General features: G+C 43.9%; 1 protein-coding gene across 1 annotated transcript; it reads left to right on the top strand.

Annotated features, from left to right (window-relative positions):
• The first annotated feature begins 1,483 nt into the window (after positions 1-1,483).
• On the top strand, positions 1,484-18,386 carry TSPAN15 (tetraspanin 15). The gene is made up of 8 exons (XM_017826173.1): positions 1,484-1,588; positions 6,201-6,386; positions 8,304-8,378; positions 10,344-10,439; positions 12,029-12,145; positions 15,445-15,492; positions 16,882-16,998; positions 17,515-18,386. The coding sequence occupies exons 1-8, from the start codon at positions 1,493-1,495 to the stop codon at positions 17,665-17,667; spliced, it is 888 nt and encodes a 295-aa protein (XP_017681662.1). The 5' UTR covers positions 1,484-1,492; the 3' UTR covers positions 17,668-18,386.
• Positions 18,387-19,083: the final 697 nt, after the last annotated feature.

Below are 19,083 nucleotides of genomic sequence, written 5' to 3'. Positions count from 1 at the left end.
CAGAGTGAAAACAACAGGAAAACGGACACTCCTTTTAATCAGCTTCCCCATCCAGCTGGACGTGCCCTGAAATTTTATTTGCAGAAATCAGCACAAATGAACAGGCAAGGCATTAAGAAAGTCACACCAAAACTATTAATTTAATTAAATACTCAAACAAGGAAGATGTCTGACAGGAACATCTTTGGATGTGAATGACACCCATGAGACATCAAGAACCTGTGGCAGACTCTAATTCCCAGCACCTACACGGTATGTGATGTGATTTCCAGCCTGCACACCACTGTAAGTGTCAGGGATATTTGCAAATCTGTCTGAAAATTGAAGTTGTGATATTTTAGAGGATGAATGCTCTGGGGCATTGAATTATCGTCAGAAACGTTACAGGTGAAGAGCTACCGGTTGGGTCCTGGGCCGGATTATTTGTTTTCCAGAAGCAGAATGTAGCACTGCATGGAAAAGCAATGGTGCTTTTTCTAATAGAATTTTCCAGGGATATTTTGTAGCCTTTATAAACAAGGTTTTGGTATATTGTATGACCTAACGAAATGATGTGTGACTGACTGCTTACACAGTTTTACGTACACAGCTCGGAGGTTTTCCAGTCGCTTTCCTAGGTAACTTAAGGACAAATGCTGCCTCACTTCATCTCCTCTGACACCAGACGCTGATTTTCAACGCCATCTGTCTCTGCTCCGGGCCAGGATGCAACAACCAACTCTGTGACAGTTGTCTGCCACTTTGAATAAGACTTTTTTCCCCGGGGAAAAAATAGCCCTTTGTGGGACAGGAGTGCAGCGCTGCGGGCTTGAAAAGGCTTATTTCATCTCGGAGGCATGAATGGCGTTTGCAGTTCATGATCGCTGCGTCAGACCCAGCGCTGTCCCACTGTCACAGCAGCGGGACGTGGATAAACCTCGGTGCAGGCAGAAAATGTGGTCAGTGCAATACACCCGTTAACTGTTGTTATTTGCAGGACGTGCTGGACAATCGCGTGAGTCTTACAACGAAAGGTAAATGCCCTGGTATTGCTCCACCGTGCCGGCGTAGCGCCCAGGGATCCTGCTTTGCCGTGTTTACGGATGCTCGACCCAAAATCCCGGCGCCCACGGGCAGCAGGAGCTTCCCACCGAAGTGTTTTTGTCCGGGCTGTTTCAGTGGCGACCGCGGAGGTTTTGGGGGTGCGCGCGTGGCTGTGGCAGCGCTGGAGCAGCCGGATCTGCTTTCCCTGCCGTCTCCAGTTGCGGGGTTGACCCCGGCCGAGCGGCCAGGCGTGTTTGCCGGGGGAATTGAGAAGGAAAAAAAAGCGAAAAAAAAAAAAAAAAGAAAGCAGCAGCCGCAGCCGGAGGTCCCCGCTCCCTCCCCGGCGCTGCCCGTGTGTCCCCGCCGGTCCCGCTCCGGAAGCGGCGGCGCCCCCGGGCCCGCCCCGCTCCAGCCGGGAAGGGGCGGGAGCGGCGGGAGCGGCGGCAGGTGCCGCGGGGCGGGAGGGAGGATGGCGGCGGGGGACCCGGAGCAGGCGCGGTACTGCGGGCGGCTCTCCTACCTCTGCCTCAAGCTCACCCTCATCACCTACTCCACCTTCTTCTGGGTGAGCGGCGGGCGGGGCTGTGCGGGGCTGTGCGGGGGGCTGGGCTCGGAGCGGGGAGTCCCGGATCGCGGTCCCGCGAACCCCCGGGCAGCGGGGTCCCCCCGCGCCAGGCCCCGGGCTTTGGCAGTCGGTGGATGTTTCCGCGGCTGAGGTGGCGGGTGTCACGCCCGTGGCAGCGCCCCGACCTTCCCTAGGGACTGACGAACTGGTTTTGGCGGATGGGGAGCTGCAGGAGTTGGAAGTTGGGCAGGTAAAAATCGTCCGTGCGCGTATTAAAATGCGGCTCTTTCCTCCAGGAGAGATGGGCCGATAGAGCCTTTGCCCTACAACGTCACTCACCTGTGTATGGGATAAGCCCTCTCCCGAGCCTTGGCAGGATGAGGCTGCGAGGTTGTAGAATTACAGGTGTGTGGCACTTGCTCTCCTCATCCAGGTGCTGGATAAAGCCATTAAGTCGCAGAGGCCAGGTTACGACCACTGACTTCTGACATGTGGCAAATCCACCCAGACCAGGCAGCCCCCGGGCTGGAAGGAGCCCTTGGGGCTCTTTTAAAGTACTCTTTGTAAGCACCATGATTTTAAAAGGTGCCTTTTCGGGCTCTGGGATACTGGGGTGATGCCGGCTCCAGGCTGTACTGATGTCGGAGGTGCTCAGGCGGGGTTTCTTTCTGGCCCTTTCAGTTTAAACGCTGCTTAAGCTCTTGTTTGGCTGGTCTGTTTCTGTCACGGTATTTGCCAAGTGGGATGGTAAAGCTTTTAGTGCACTGCGTGGGAGGAGACCTTTAGATCCATCAGGTTTGATAGTAGGTGTCTGATTAGAGATATGATTTAATAAAAAAAGATTGAAACACAAAGTGTTTGGGTGCAGTTCAGGCTTTTGGGGATATTGAATATCTTTTGTCTGTCATAGCAGACAAGCCAACCCTTGGGTTTAGGCTTCTGACGCTTTCCTGCGTTCCTCCACAGCGGCTATTCCACAGGTGCGAGTTTCAGGAGAGAGAAATTTGGTGTGTTATTTTCCCACCCGTGTTTTTGCAGCGAGTCCTTCGCGAAGGGCCGTGCGCGTTGTCTGCTCCGCGTTTTCCACGGGCACCAAGGGCCCTGGGTGGTGGGATGTGAACATTCATCTGGCGGCAGAGAAAGGGCCCTTCTGAAGCGATTCTCGGGGCGTCCGCGGAGGACAAAGCCTCTTTCAGGCAGCCCGAGGATTTTATTTACTCTTTGTAGTTGCTCGCTGTGGATTTTCAATGCTCTGCCCTTGTTTATAACCAAGAGCTTCCATTTGTCGGCTCTGCCGGGGAGATGGTTTGCTCCGGGAGGGAGAGAGGGAGGGGGAGGGATGGGGGCTGCAGGAGGGGGAAGGAAGGATGGGAATGCTGGCCTTTGCTCGGGGGAAGGAAGGCTGGCGCTGGGCATCATCCCGGTGCTGGGGCCGAACACACCCCGCATTGTGTGAGGGGCAGCCTGTGGGCTCCGCTCGCGAAATTCCCTTTTATTCCAGCTTAGCCAGGCAGATCTCATCAGCTGTAAATGCCACTCGCCTGGTTCTGTTTTGAGCTGTGTTATTCTTGCTGAGTTTGGGTGTTCGTTGGGTTTTTTTGTTTGTTTTGGTTTTTTGTTTTCAGGGTTTTTTTTAAATTGGTGTAAGTGGAAGTAAAGTTTGGCTGTGGAGTATTGGCTTGCTTAAATTTTGGGTGGTTTGTGATGTTCTGCTGCTGTCTGGGGCTTTGACCTGCTGGATGCTGAGTTCATTCGATTCCCTCCCTGCTGTAGCTGTTTCTCTGGTACATTACGAGCGATGAACGCCCAGATTCGAATCCCCAGGATGGTTTTAAACCACCAGGAACTAAATAATCAGCCTTATCCAAAGCAGAGAGGAAATTAAAACATCACTGGGAGTGTTGGAGGGGATATTTGCTAAGGGCCCTGTGTCTTCTCGCAGGTCTTACCCAGCACTTCTTTAAAAACTGGTTGTCCCTGTAACTTTTCCGAGTAACTCTTCTGCTGGTGCATGATGCTGTAATGTAATTTTTCTTGCCCAGCTGAAAGAGAATCCAGCATTTTAAACAGAAGGTGCTGTTGTTGAGCGGCCGCTTTACTTAAGAATAAGTGCTGTATATACAGGGTTAAAACCTCTGCTTATAAATAAATAAATGCTTTTGCTTTCTCTTGGGAAAGCAGCTTCTGTGCATGCAAAAGCCCCAGAGAAATCCCCTGGTATTTGCTGGTGGATGCTTATTTAATGTGAGTCAAGGCCAGTTAATTTTCCTGCGTACACAGCTGGAATTGCCAAACTGGGAGCTGTTGGGAAGGATGCAGGATGTAAACAGCCCCTGTATCGGTGGGTTCCCTACGTAAGAGTTGTGTTTCCAGCCCCAGTCACAGGAAGAGAGAGCACAGGTCCGAGAGGAGACTCGGGTGTGATGACTGCTGAGTTATCACATCTGCTTGTCATAAATAATTGCTGCTGTTGGCTTGACCATATTAAAGGTTCAAAAGATTTTTATTAAATGCATAAAAAAAAGTAGAAGATAATAAAAGCATAGATCTTGGAGGCTGTGTGAGCAAAAGTGCAAGTGAAAAGGGGTGAGCATATATGTGTCCAAGAAGGTTATATGTGTCTATACATCTTAAGCTCTTAAAGTGGGAATGTGTCTTGTATTTTACTCACAGGCACCTTTGAATCTCTAAACCAAAAAACTCTGAAATTTAATGTTTTGATGAGAAAACTATGGTTAAGAAAAAGAAAGTTGGATAAGAAGTTCTAGTCTTGAAACAGTGCTCTTCTGAAATTCTGATAATGCTCTTCAAGCTTTAATAGCTGTGGTTTATGTCCAATGTTTGGGGTTTTTTTACTTTTCTAGGCAAGAGTTAGTGTTGATTCTGTTAATGGTATTTCAGGTTTGCAGGAGAATCCAGTTTTGGTTTTTTAAAATAATTTTTTAAAAAATAACAATAATAATAATAGAACTCCCCAGTCATGTGTGCAAGTACAGTCCCCAGTTTTATAATCTGTATTAGGTTTGTATGGTGCTGAGACTCCTTCCTCAACTGTTAGAGCTGCATTTAAAAGTTTCTAACTGATTTATTTTGTCATCTGCTTGAAAAGAAATCAATAATTTATTACCCAAATCACTACATTTTTTTTAAAGCATGAAGCTGACACTACAAATGGACCATTTAGTAATTAAAAAAAACCCCAATTACAGTTTTACAGTAGAAGCATATAAGTGGTAATTTTATTACCTGTTATTTGTCCAGCATGTTTTCTCTTCTGTCATCATTACAGCACAATTTCTGCATTTGTCAGAGGGGGAGTTACTCTCAACTTGCTCCTGTCAAATTTTAAGGTGCTTTTTAAATAGCTTCAGTATATTTATTTTTATGGCTGAGCCCTTCTGAGAATTTTCTTTTTAAATGACAACTTGGTGGCATGCCTCACATATTGTCCTTTGGGGATATTATTCATTCCCTTAGAAAGTCAAGAATTTCCAGTATGTTGTTAATTATTTTAAGATATCCCATAATTAAAAAAGTATTTCAACTGTTTGGCTCGTGTTCTGGTAAATCATGTTGTGTGTTCACCTAGCCCTTTGCCCAGGATATACCATGTCATATCCAAAATTAAGAAGTGAAATTAAAAATGAAGAAGTATAATTAAGAAGCATTGGTGTGCGGGGAGCAGACCCATGGAAATGTCAGGTCAGAAAAGGGGAATGTCGTTTATCACATTGCCAAAATGATTTGTATCTGATCTTTTCCCTGAGGATGTGTCTGGCTGTTGGAGTCAGCAGGAAAGTTTTTCCACTGCAATTTTCATGATTAAGTATTGTGGGCTATTTTTTATTTTAATTAATTCAGCATAATTTAAAGTGATTTGCAACCTGCCATAGGCTTAGTACCAAGTGATTTAATGACTTAACTAATTATTTTGATTGAAATATCTTTACCTTTTTAAACTAAATATGTTTCTTCTTATTTCACTTCTGGCTTTATCAGGTACTTGCTCAAGAATGTGACGTAACTTCAGACTTGGATTTTTTTTGTTTGCTTTTAATCCAGTGCCTCTCTCCTGATGGCAGGAGTGGAGGTACAGGATATACCTGGCTGTGTTTACTGAGCCTAAATACAATAGGAGCTGGTATGAAGGGATGGATAAGCTGTTTGCAGATGGGCTTAGAAACTGTGTTATATTAAATATATATCTATTTATAGATATGTATTCATACACAGAGAGAAGGACAGACAGACAGCATTAATGCCATGGCAGTTGCTTATATATGTCATACATGTGATCTCAGATGAGTAATAAATTACATTTCAACCAGTGTTTCAGTTTGTTTAACTTCTAGCATGCTAAAACATTTTGAAATATATTTTTGAAATAAACAAGTTTGATTTGTTTTTTTTCTGCCACAGCTCTCTTTCTGCCTTTGTCTTTGAGTTGTTTTTTTTTTTCCTTTCTTTATCCAAACTTCTGCTTTGTGTGTTTCGCTGTTTATAATGTATCCTGAAGTGAGCAGTCCCAGGCTCCTGTGTACTCACAACATGTCACCTCAGTGTTTACTGGGAGAAGGAGTAACATCCGTGCTCTCCTCTGTTTCTGTTCCAGCTCATCGGAGCCCTCGTCCTCGCCGTGGGGATTTATGCAGAAATCGAAAGACAAAAGTACAAAACTCTAGAAAGTGCCTTTCTAGCCCCAGCAATTATTTTAATACTTTTGGGCGTTATAATGTTCCTGGTATCCTTTGTGGGTGTGCTGGCTTCCTTAAGAGACAACTTATGCCTTCTGCAAGCAGTAAGTGCTGCGATTTTTATTCCTAATTTCCAGTGCTTGTTGCTTCCGCTCTTCAGTGCCCTCTGAATTCACACCCCATAACTATGTCTGCATTGAAAAATATTTTAACGAAGTTGCTTTATTTTAATTAAATCTGAATTTAATGGCAGTGATCTCTCCACCAGGGAGCAGTAGCCAGTGACAGGACTGGTGAGGGTCTGACCCCTGTGCTGAGAAAACCAGCTTCCCAGTAGTTAAGGTTTTTATGGAAAATACCCAGGAATGTTTATTATTGTCAGTCAGTGTGTATGTTGTGCAAACTCAGCTGTTGACATACCATTTGACACTGGCTTCTCATTTGGACCTGGAGGAAGGAGCTCAAGAAGGAAACCCTGGCTCAGGCTGATGTCTGGTGGTGGCTGGAGTCTGTCTGTCCTCCCTGGGAAGCGGAATGTAGGGGTAGATGTGGAAATGCGTGGTACAAGGTTACCTGAGTAGCTTGGGGCTTTGCGAGAAGGGCCCTGAGGGTGAAATGAAAGGGACAAGGTTTTTTCTCTCCAGTGCCTCTGAAAGAGTAAATTTTAGGGGAATTCCTGGATAACGCTGTGGTTGCAGATGGAAGTTGCACATGCGACTAATTAAAAATAAAGTGTGAAATCATCTTTTTCACCTCCATAGAATCATAGATAGTTTGGTTTGGAAGGGACCTTTTTAAAGGCCATCTAGCCCAACTCCCTTGGAATGAGTAGGGACACCTTGCACTAGACCAGGTTGTTCAAAACCCAATCCAGCCTGGTCTTGTCATAACAGTTCAGTCTAATGAAATGCTGAATACATGGTATGTTGTGGGGGACCACGACATACAAAGCCAGAAGTAACGGTGGATTCTGAAATTATGCTGGAATTTTGCTGAGATCCCATCCTTAGGCTTCTCTCCCACTGAGTGTGGTGGTGTGTCTGATGCCGAGAACATTTCCCGTTCCCATTCTGGTAGCACACCCAGATGGGTATTTAACAAAGCCAGTCCCTGATTCCTGCTTCTCAGGTTGATTCCAGATTTAGCAGGAGAAAAGATACCTGTCTGGTGAATTCGTGACACTGATACTGGGCACAGAGTGCACAGAAGTTAAAACAGCTTTCAGAGGTGAGCATTAGGGGTTATTTTCAGATGAGGGATCATAAAACTCCGCTCCCGATGAAGTTCATTGTTCCACAGCAGACCCAAATTCCCATAACAGCCATCTTTTACGCCTGAAGTGTTGGAAAAACATTTCAAGTGCTGGTACCTTGCAGCCATCTCATGGTGCTGTGGATTTCTTCATGTTATTCGTATTTTGCACATGCTTTGATGAGCAGCCACGGGTGCACATGTGGTGTGAGTGCATCTGTGAGCATCTGTAGGTACACACACAAATAAATGTGTACAGCAACACGCTAAAAGGTACCGAGCCTGGAACTTTGCTTTGATTTAGCACTGGCAATTTAGTAGAAGGTGGTTCGGATTATCTGAAGGTGCTGTTTCACCCACTAATTGAAAGCAAACAGGTAAGCACTGGTTTTGTAGGAGACATAAAAACATGAAGTTTGGTGTGGTTTGTAGCAGTCCATCAGTGTGCTTCTCTGCGATGCTGTTGTGGAAAGAAGTGTCTTGGCATGATAAATACATCTAATGGTTTTGAGTCCATTCAAAGTCGACAGATAACGTGTTTGCCAATTGGGCAAAACCCAGAATAACTCAAGCATGGAAAAAAGGCTTTCTCGTGACATGTAGAGTTTTATAAGAACAGACCCATAATTTCGTATCTTCTTTTAAAATGCCATCTTGTTTGCTGAAAGCCAGATCTCTTGGCAACTGAATGTTAGACTTAGGGGCACTAATTGAAAGAATAATTGAGGTTTGTTCTGTCTAATGACTCACTTGCACTTGTTTTTCTGCAGTTCATGTACATCCTTGGGATCTGCTTGCTGATCGAGCTGACCGGTGGAGTGGTGGCCCTGATCTTCAGAAACCAGGTGAGCTCCTTGTGTTTAGGTTTTGATCACGGAGAATGTGACTTAAGATCCATGAAGTTACAGGTGTGCAATATAAAAGGGGTTAAAATTGTCACTGGGCAGTAATTGATGGAGGTCTGAAGAAAGCTCCAGGCTCTTCAGGGCCTTCAGGGTTCAGCAGTGGTGGGATTTGCCGTTCATCTGCTCTGGAGATGAATTCCAGATTAAAGAATTTGAAGAAAATCTGGTAACTACGAGCGTGCAATACAGGCAAAACGGGTTTCCAGCTCTTTGTGTATTACAAAGTGCTTTTTTCTGTTTTACCATCTGGGTCTGACTGCTGATATGGGAAGTTTCCAGATGGATTTGGAGACTGTATTTTTTAGTGGCCAAAATGTTCTACCTTACCTAAAGGACAGCTTTTCCCTGCCCACATCCATAAGCAACGTAACTAATTTATATAGGAGACTCCATCATTCACAAGCATGCTATTACTATATTAAAACCTTGATTTTTCTAGACAGAAAGCAGCATACTGTTCTTTTCAGTTAGAAATGCTTTAAAACATAAATGTATTCGCTATGGCAAGTACTAGATTGCTGTGCTTTGACTTATTTTTCTAATCTGGCAAAATATGAGCATTAAAAGGAGATGCTGAATAATAAGACATGTTCTCTCCCCAGCCCAATCCTACCAAGCTCATTTTCCACAAAAGCCATGTGGCTTTACCACATATGTACATGTGATGTTAAAAAAAACCCCGCCAAACTTAAAAAAAGATTTTTTTAAAAAAATAATAACTTTGTATTTTGAGGTAGTACTGTGTTCTCTCTGGCTGGTGCTTTCTTCTTACTCCGTGCTGGACCAAAGCAGGACAACTGTGCTTAGGGACAGGTTTCTTTCGTTGTTTTTCAAAGTTAATGGAGATGTTTGGGTCAGTATGGGGAGGACAAGGAAGTATTTATAAAAGCTTAGGGTAGCAGCCTTTATTGAGGTGTTGTTTGTCTTGCATGTCTCGTTGATTTTTTTCCCATTTTTTTCTCTACTGCCTTCTCAGATCTGTAGGGTCTAAATGAGGTTCTTGGCCAGTTAGGATGGTCCTGCAAGTTGTTATTTCTCATCACCAATGTGCTAATGCTTTTTGTTCTGGTTTGTCTGTAAGTGTTGCAGTTTGTAATACTGAGAAGACGAGTAGGTGTATTTCAGGTTTTCTGACCTATTAGGATTTTTAGGTTTGGGCGTTTTAGCAGCTGGATTGAAAGGGAAGTCGTTACATTCTGGTTATGATTAGTTCCTGTTTTTGCTGTGCTGTGATTGTGCTGGGTCTTGAAAACCAAATACTTTTTTCTTTGTTCTCATCTTCTGAACTCTAAAGATGTTTTATTGCTTTAATTTCTAATTTGCCATGCTGAGGAGATACCATCTTATATCTGCCAATCCACTGCCATATTTCTCAAAAAAACCCACTGTAAAACGTGCAGATACACTTTTTTCCTGCTTAAGGTGAAATAAAGCTCCTTATCTGGCAGTTATGGACTCCTCGGAAAATCAAATTAGTGGAAAATTCGCAGAAAATAAAATTTATGGAAGGTGGTGGTGTTGCTCGGGGTGTGGTGCAGACCCAAGATTCACTGTTCTGTCACCCAAGTGGTGGTGAGGATCCCAAGTGCCCAGAGGGAGGGATCCTGCCTGAGTATAACGGGACCATGTCTGGGAGATGCTTGGAGAGTCTCAGAGAAGAGAAGTGTTGCACTGTTGGCACTTCCCATCACAAACCCAGCAGTGTGGCTGCTTCCATAAGAAAGAACAGATGGTTGGTCCCTGCAGGGTTGAGCTAAGATTTGTTTTTAGCTAGGGTTTGTTTTTCCTTAAAGAAAAAAGGCTTTTCTTTTGTGCCCATCAGTTACACCTGTCACTTTAACCTGCTCTTCTAATTTTGTTTCTGTGTGTGCAACCCACGAATCTTGTTCTCCTTTTGCTTTTCAGACAATCAAGTTTTTGAACGATAACATTAGAAGAGGAATTGAGAATTACTACGATGATTTAGACTTCAAGAACATCATGGATTCTGTTCAAAAGCAGGTTTGTTGTTGGGTTTTTTTTCCCTGGGACTAACTTGGTGCCGAGATGCAGCAGGTCCTCGGCGACAGCTTTGAGTTTTTCCAGTGACGTGATAATCAAGTTCTCACTGATGAGGGGGGTGGGATCTTGTTCTGGTGTCGCTGAGATCAGGGCTCATCCAGCATTCCAGCTGGCATTTAAAACCCTCTACATCACTGCAAAAACAGGGGGCCAAAATGCAGCTTTTGCCTTGTCAGGTGTAATTCAGATGCTCAAGGTCAGATCCTACAAACATGTGAGCTTATGGAGGCCCCACAGCTGGATTCAGACAAGCTCAGCCTAAATTCCACCCAAGGCCTTGCACTCAGTGTTTCTGCTGGTCCAAGAGATTCAGAAGCATCTCGTTAACAGGAGGCACTGGATAAAGAGAATGAGGTGGCTTTTAGGCTGTTAAAACACAGCATGTTGTGTTGTCGCTCAAGGGCACCCAGAGAGCTCTCTAACAAGGTGGTTGTTGGAAGGAAATGCCCGTGGAAGTGTATATACCTGTAATTAAACTTCAGAAATGCTGTTGAGCCCAGCTGAGCATTACTTAATGGCACGTGAAGTTGACTCATAGCCTTTTTTTTTTTTTTTTAATAAGGCTGGTCTGTTGAAATGTTTATTGGGTTATTGAAGAGTTCTGCCATGCAGTTCAGAGACTATAGAAGAAGCAGAAAATGTTCAGAAATGTGATGTCAGGGCCCATGTGATGTCTGTGACTGTGCCAAATAATGATTAAAAAAAAAAAAAATTAACTTAGGAAGTGTTACATGTGTTTTAGGACATCGTTATGGAGATGGCAGCCTGCTTTGAAAAACAAAGTTAGCATGGAAAGTCTGTCAAAAGCAAACCATCCCGAGGAAATTTTGTCATTAGACTTCATAATGCTTTAAAGTTTCCATGCACTGCCCAAAGTTATGGATACATACAGCCAGTATACATCTTACTGATTAAATGAACTGCTGCTTTTCCCTTTGTTTAAATTATAAAGTGAATATTTGTATGAAGTCAGCATAAACTTACAGTATTTGTTTGTCAGATTTCAGTTCTTCTAAATTACACTCACAGTGTTTTGGTGAGATTGATTTATGCCTTATAGCAATGCTTTTGTCTTTTAGACCCAGTTGGAAATGTAGTCATAATCCTTCAAGCAGCTGCAAAAATTTATTACAGGTCAAGATAGAATGAATTTAAAAACATTGCTTAGTGATGTCCAGACCTGGAAAGATAATTTTTCAACTTGGAAAAGATGGGAAGTGCAACTTACACCGGTACTTTGCTCTGGCACCCCGGGTTACAGCTCAATGAGTGATGGAGGAGTGCCACCTATATCCATAATTCTTTTTAATTCTCTCTATCATATACATTCATACGTGCCTTGCTGACAAAAGGATTTTTTGGGTGGCTCAGGGCTTTTTAAATTGTTTTATTCTAACTTCGTTTTCTACTTATTCAAAGAGTTCAAGATACGATTTTTTCCCCCCCTTTTACCTTTTAGAATCATAGAACCATTTAGATTGGAAAAGACCTTTAAGATCATTGAGTTTTGTGTTGGTTTTTTTTTCCAGTTTAAGTGCTGTGGTGGGGAAGATTACAAGGATTGGTCCCAAAATGCATACCACAACTGTGGGGCGCCGGGCCCGCTGGCCTGTGGGGTGCCCTACACTTGCTGCATCAGAAATAAGGTAAGTCCTGGCCCCTCAGCATCACTGGGGTTTGCTTAGAAAGGTACCTTACTTTAGGAATTCTGAGGTGAGAAGTGAAAGAAAATGGGTCCTTCCCTCCCCTAATGGATCTGTGGGTCTTGACAGCTTGAAAAGGAGAAAATAAAATGAGTTAGATGTGTTGGCTCTGCTCCATTGTACTGACCCACCACACAGCCCCAGAAGGGATCTTGGGAGCTCCTCTAGCCTCATGGCGAGCCTGAACGAGAGCTGCTTAAAGTTAAGTTTTGCTGGTGTTTTCCCCAGGGTTTGCTGTTCCAGCTTTGCCAGGAAGCCTGGGCCCTGATTGCTTCCGTGGGTGGGGGTTGGAGTGATGTGCACCAGCTGCTGTGTGAGTTAAAACCCAGAGTGACCTCGTCATCCAGATTATTCCAGAAATGTGGGCAACTGACCTCAGGGTCAGGGCATGCTTGTGGGCACAGGTCTAGACTGGAGCTGCTGCTCGGCCCTAACCTGTCCTTGAAAACTACCTGCCTTCCCACTCTCTAAAATCCTGGAAGGACTGGGGTCTGGACCAGTTTCTCCATCTATGATGAACTGGTATTAACTAGTGCTGACAGCAGGAGGAACAGGCATTGAGTTTCATATAAATATGTTTCAATCTTATAATTCATTGCTCTTTGAGGGATGTACAATGCTGAATTTGATAAAGAATTATTCCTCAATTTAAAACCAGTCCAGGCAATCCCTGCCTCGCTGGGTTTTTGTCTTTGTTCTGAACACAGAACAAAGAGAAATTGAGGCAGAGAAATTGTGTATGTGTAAGAGGAGATAAGAGGAGACACAGTAGAGCTCGTGGTGGAGAGCCTGCTGCCTGCTTTGGGCTGCTCTCTCAACATCTGCCTTGAGCACGGCTGTTTAATTACCAACAGGGAAAATAAATGCAATAGCTGCATCAGTAGGTGTTCCTGAGAAATGTGTCTCATATGAAGGTGTTTATTACATGTGCTTACACATTTTTGGTGCGTGAGAAAGGGTCTGTTTAAATCCATGGTGAGCTTCTCAGGAACCAAAGCTAAACAGTTTTGTTCTCAGGAACCAAAGCTAAACAGTTATGCTTTGAGTCTTGGGTGTCTGAGAGTAAGAAATTTGTGTAGATGAAGATGGTGTCTGCTGATCTGCAGACAGAACTGCATGGAGCAGAAGAACTCAGGATTTTGCCCTCAAGAAAGGGAAAGCACTAAAATAAAAACTTCTCCAAGGGAAAATATACTCTCCATGTGCTTCACTGACAGCTGGAGATGGGAGGATGAGGCTACTTGTAAAGTGGTAAGCTCAGGGAGGTTAATTGAAAGGCAAGGAGAAGCCCCCAAATCATAAACAAGCTTCATATTTAAGCACAGGCTGTTGATCAGGATGCTGCAGTGCGTTAGGGCTCATGGCTTTGCCACACTCATGGTGTTGCTGGGCCTTGTGGAGTCCGAGCGGCGCGGATGCTGCTCGTCAGGGTAACACCAACACAGGGCTGCAAGGATGGCTGCCTCGGGGAAAAGCCAACCAGAGGATGCATAAATCTTGTATGTTTGACAAATGCTTCCAAATACAGGCTGGTTTCTCTCCTGGAAAGCCACAGATATGGTTTGTGATTACTCATTGGCTTTGTAGTCATGGAAAACTCCTGCTAATGTTGGAGGTTGGATTCTGATCCTCTAAAAAAGCCTTCTGCTAACACGAGCCAGGCTCACACTGGGGGGGCTCTGAAGGAACTGTGTTTAAGTCGAAGTATTTATTAAAGACTTACACTAGTGTAGCAGATAAAATTTAGTCCCAAATGCCTATAATCCTCTGTTTCTAATGCATTTATCTCTGCTGTGTGTATTTGCTTGTGCCACGATGTGCTGTTTGCAAATGCTGTTTCAAATGAAATGATGCAACTGCATTCTTTGTGGTCACGTATTTTGGGGGTGGTTACATGTTTTGGGGGTGGTCCCAGGGTGCTCGAGTGGTTTGGGAACGTGAAATCACTCACAGCCAACATAACAACACGCTGGTGCAAACCCTGACTTCCAAATGTATTTATTCCTTGTGGTCAGCAGATGGGTGCTCCTCATGGTTTCCCAACAGCCCTGTGAAATAGTTGGAGCTTTTTCTTCTAGGGTGTTTGTTGACCTTGTTTGTCAGACACTTGTGTGTTCAAGGTGGGAGCCCAGATTTTGGGGGCTTAAGAACTTTGACACTGGCTGGTGTTTCTGCCGCTTCGTAACATCCGTCTTCTGCAAACATCCCTCTTCCTTCTTGGGAGGGTGAGCTGGGAATCCCAGGCTACCACTCAGAGACCACCAGCATTTAGAAATCTTCATTCCTACATCTTGTTTTAATTTTGATGAAGGGGTATTCAGTTGCCCAGAGAAGCTGTGGCAACAGAGTAGCTGCCCCATCCCTGGAAGTGTCCAAGGCCAGGTTGGACGGGGCTTGGAGCAACCTGGAATAGTGGAAGGTGTCCCTGCCCATGGCAGGGGGTGGAACTGGATGGTCCAACCCAAACCATTCTGTGATTCTCTATCAGTAATGCAGTTTGTTCTGCCTTATTTTTGTCATTTACATATTCTCATTTTCTTCCATGTCTTTGGCTTTGTTCGCTGCTTTCTTTGATGCTGGTGGGCTTTATGTTGGATGATTTGTGAGTGAGGGAGGGTTGTTTTCAGGTTAGCTTTGCCAGGCCAGGTAGAACTGTGGAACCCACAGAGAATATTACATGGCTACAGAAAATGTGTTAGTAATTTGTGGTGAATGCAAGCACTCAGTCTTTTTAAAATATATAGATTTTATATTCATATATATAATGGTATATAAAATGATTTTGTAATAAATTTAGTCTTGTAAAATATTCATACAAGCATTCATAGTATTGGACATTATTTGAAGCTTAGATATTTATGAGCTTAAATTTGTCATCATGATGGTATGATGGCCATTTTATGTTAACCACTGGTTTTCTTAATAAGATGTGTTAAGTTATTAATGCTTTAAAATGAAACCCAGCTGTTCATTCTGTGGAACTGCTGTGTCGTAGCTTGCTTTGGTTGCTGATGCCACACTGGTTTTGCTGGATAGATATGGCTCAAATGTGTCGTGACACACTGACAATACTCATTTCTCTGAAATCAGCTACTAAATCTGACCCTGGGCCTGCTGGAAGAAACTGGTGTTGGACTGGGAAATAACCCTGTCGCTGGTTTTGTATGGGCTGAAAGAGTAAAAATAATGTTTTTGTAATTTTTATTTTCTGCTGCAGTTTGTATTTGTTGTTTTCTTTTCAGACAGACATTATCAACACTATGTGTGGATACAAAACCATTGACAAAGAGGTAATGTAACCAGTGTCCACCCTGCCATGGCAGAGGGTGCTGCTTCTCTGCATTGTTTTTGGTCAGTTGTAAAGTTGTCTTCTGCATGCTTCAATCTGCCAGACAGTTAAATCAGCACTTAAAATGTTTGTGGGTTTTTTTCTGGAATAACTTCCATATGTTAAAAAAGCTAATCTTGTTTGATTGCGGTATCTTCCCTTCTTTGTATTTTCCATGATTCCTTGTTTCATAACAACTTCCCCAAGCTAATTGCACAATTAATGCACAAGAAGCTGCTTTCACACTTTTAAGCAGTGACTTGAGTTGGGGAAAGCTTTTAATACTTAAAAGCCAAAGTTTCTCACTGAGTAAAATCAGTGTTAGTAAAGCCAACTTAGCTGTTTCTAAGTATTTTGTATCCTTGCAGTGGGTTTTTTATTTTTAGGCCTGTAATAGTTATTCCTGGAAGAAGAGCGGGACTTCCCAGGTTGTGTTGGCAGCCCTCTCCTCCCTCCAGGAGCGGGATGGGGCCTCCTCCTTCAGCCTTCCCTTTTGGGAATAGCCCTGGTGACTCCAGAGGAGAGACTGCCAGCTCAAGGCAGTAATTGCAGAGTGATTAAGAAGGGAAATCAGTAATTGGATCTGCCCTGAGTTCTCCACTCCTGGCTCTGGAGTGCTGGTGTGGGGGCTGCTCCGGGAAAGCCCCTCTCCCCAGCTCATTTGAGGCACTTGGAGCACAATGCCAGCCTCGGTTGTTGGGTTTTGGGATTACTGGTTATCTTTACACACGACTTGTCTTCATTTAGGTTAATTGATTTACTGCTTAATCACCTGAACGCTCCAGCCTGGCTCCAATGCCCCAAGCACTTAAGCATATGCTTAACTTCACCCCATTCATCTGCTTAGGACCCTCTGCAGCCTCAAGTGCTTTCTATATTATGGGTTGGGGTCACGGAGCAGCACAGCTTGCAGGACTGAATCTCAAACCCTCTTGTTCCTGCCCTTTTTAGAGTCTATCGCAAAGCACTTGGTCCACAATTTATATTTTTCCACTGCTGTACTTTCAACTTGGAAGAAGAGATGAAAGCCAAAGGGAGACTTCTCTTCTTTCAAAGTGGTCTCAAATCAGAATTGGATGCATTTCTTGTAGAAAAGTGTCTGCAAAACCAGGTTTAAAGGAATAAAATAACTTATTTAAGTGTGGAACAACTTAAAAAAAGAAAGGTTAAAAAAAATAACTTGTGCAGGTGTGGAACAACTTAAAAACAGATGGAAGGATTAGCAGTGAGGTCTCTGTTAAATGCAGTGGGTTTAAAGAGGTGGGAAGGCGAACCAGATTTGCCTCCCTGAATTTTGAGTGTCACACAGCAGTGGAACAGCCTGTTGAATGCTCACTCCCTTATTTTGCAGCGCTTGAGTGTTCAGAATATTATCTACGTCCGAGGGTGCACGAATGCAGTGCTTATCTGGTTTTTGGACAACTACACCATCATGGCTGGAGTGCTGCTCGGCATATTGCTACCCCAGGTAGGGAGGGGGCACTGCCTTATCCACTGAAGGGAGCATCTGATTTGTTGCTACAGTACGTGAAATCCCATTTGATGTAATGTAACTGATAAGCTGAGGCGGCATCCTGGTAATTTAGTAGCATTACTGCGATATGTTGCAGGATTTGGTGGGGTAGTTTGCTCTTGCTTGGGGTTTTTTGAGTCCTCTCCTCCTCAAGCTGCATCCGCTGAGATTTTCTAATGCTCCAAAGGACAGGGGTGCTAATTCTTCCTCTGTTTTAGTTCTTCACAAAAAATACCCATTTATACCACTATATGAAAAGTGAATTTATATATATATATATATATATATATATATATATATATATATATATATATATATATATATATATATATATATATATATATATATATATATTTACACACACCACTGCCCATATATCTGACGTGTGTATACACAATTTGTAAAGCCTGCTGCAAGAAGCACGAGATAAGCCGCCTGTGAGCTCTGAGTAGAGATCCCTTCCTTTTGCAGTTCCTGGGCGTGCTGCTGTCCCTGCTGTACATCACCCGCGTGGAGGACATCATCACGGAGCACAAGCTGGGCGAGCGGCTGTTCGAGGACGCGCGGCACAGACCCGCGCCCGAGCTCGGCGGGGCCGGCTGCTGCATGTGCTACCCGGGGTGACTGCGGGGACCCCGAGAGCAGTGAAAGCCGGGCGAGCCCTCCTGGTCTGGCATGTGCTGCTGTCACAGACCGGCGGCGGTGCCACAGTGCCCTCGGTGTGTCTGCGCCCACAGACGCCCCAGAAGGGCCCCGCGCTGCCGCCGCCGCGGGATCGCGGCGCTGCCGGAAGGTGGGTTTGTGGATCATTAAATCTTCTTTTTGAGTGATTGCTGAGTGATACAAAGCCAGAGCAACTATTCTGGGAAGATCGGAACGACGATTTCTGGGAAGTGTCTTCGCGTCTTGAGATGTCGTATTTAAATGTGTGTCGTTTCCAGCCTTATTTTCTTACTCCTTCCAAGAGAGATTTCTTACCGATCTACATGGTGATTATTAAACATACGTTTAATAAACGTTTTTTGCTAATCTTGATGACTTTACTGACAATAATGGATGTGATGCTGATCGCTTTCATTGCTCAGTTTTCTGTGCCTTTTAATAATGGGGCAAATGCCAACATGGAATTAGTCAGGAAATGCTTGATATATTTTTTTAACGCAATTTATTACTGTCTGGCTTTTGTATAAACTTACAAGATGTTTGAGTTTTGGATATATCTTTCCTCTTTAGTAAATTAACTAGGTGATTTATGACTTTCTGTTTTTTTGGAGTTCTGTGTGTCAAGATGTTTCTAAATTTTGTTGTCAAAATAAAAGCAGTAAGTTGTTTTTCTTAAAAAACCAACCAAACAAACAGAAAAACCACAAAGATTTTGTCTAATATGCTTTTCATTTTCTTATGTAAGTTAAGCCTGTCCCTCAAATGCTGAATCCAAAGGTAGAAATAGGTGGAGCTGTGATTCTGGCTTGGGTGCTGCCTGCCTGGGCTTTTGGAGAGGCGCTGAACATCTGTGCCTCACTTGCTTCTCTTAGTGAATTGGGGACAATACTTGGGAGTCACCAAGAGCTCTGGGGTTTTTGTTGGTGTTCCTTTGTCCCGAGCATTTCTCTGCAGTCTCTCCAGCCCCAGCAAGGCTTGCAGGCAAAATGCAGAACCTAATTATCACAATACTTCAAATAAACCAAAGACAGGAAGAGAATAAAGCAGGTTTATATCCTCAGTCTAAATCTTTGCTTTTCTGAACAGTCCACTAAGACAAACAGAGCAATATCTGATATTATGCTCCTTGCTAGTTTTTGGTTTTGTTGTTGTTTGTTTTGGTGGTGTTGGGTTTTTTTTTTTTTTTTTTAATTTCCTTGTTCTGGACATTTTTTCTGCTTTTTTTTCAAAACTCAGTGTTTTCTGTTTAGCTCTCTGCCTTCACCAAGAATTTCCGAGGAAGCTTTATGCATTTCCAGGAGCCAGAAGGGACTCATCCAGTTCTTTGGTGTTCCTGCTGGTTTCTAGGGAGAGGGATCTCACGGCGTTATTTCCTAC

Source organism: Lepidothrix coronata, unplaced genomic scaffold (assembly GCF_001604755.1).
Source record: "Lepidothrix coronata isolate B3197 unplaced genomic scaffold, Lepidothrix_coronata-1.0 Scaffold124, whole genome shotgun sequence".
Classification (NCBI taxonomy): domain Eukaryota; kingdom Metazoa; phylum Chordata; class Aves; order Passeriformes; family Pipridae; genus Lepidothrix; species Lepidothrix coronata.
This window is presented reverse-complemented; position numbering and strand designations above follow the sequence as displayed.

What these genes read in the sequence shown, in the direction of transcription:
- TSPAN15 (XM_017826173.1), top strand. Translation starts at nt 1,493, where the DNA reads ATGGCGGCGGGGGACCCGGAGCAGGCGCGGTACTGCGGGCGGCTCTCC. An exon ending in CTTGCTGCATCAGAAATAAG is followed by an intron (nt 12,146 to 15,444) that starts GTAAGTCCTGGC and finishes TTTTCTTTTCAG; the next exon opens with ACAGACATTATCAACACTAT. An exon ending in TCGGCATATTGCTACCCCAG is followed by an intron (nt 16,999 to 17,514) that starts GTAGGGAGGGGG and finishes TTCCTTTTGCAG; the next exon opens with TTCCTGGGCGTGCTGCTGTC.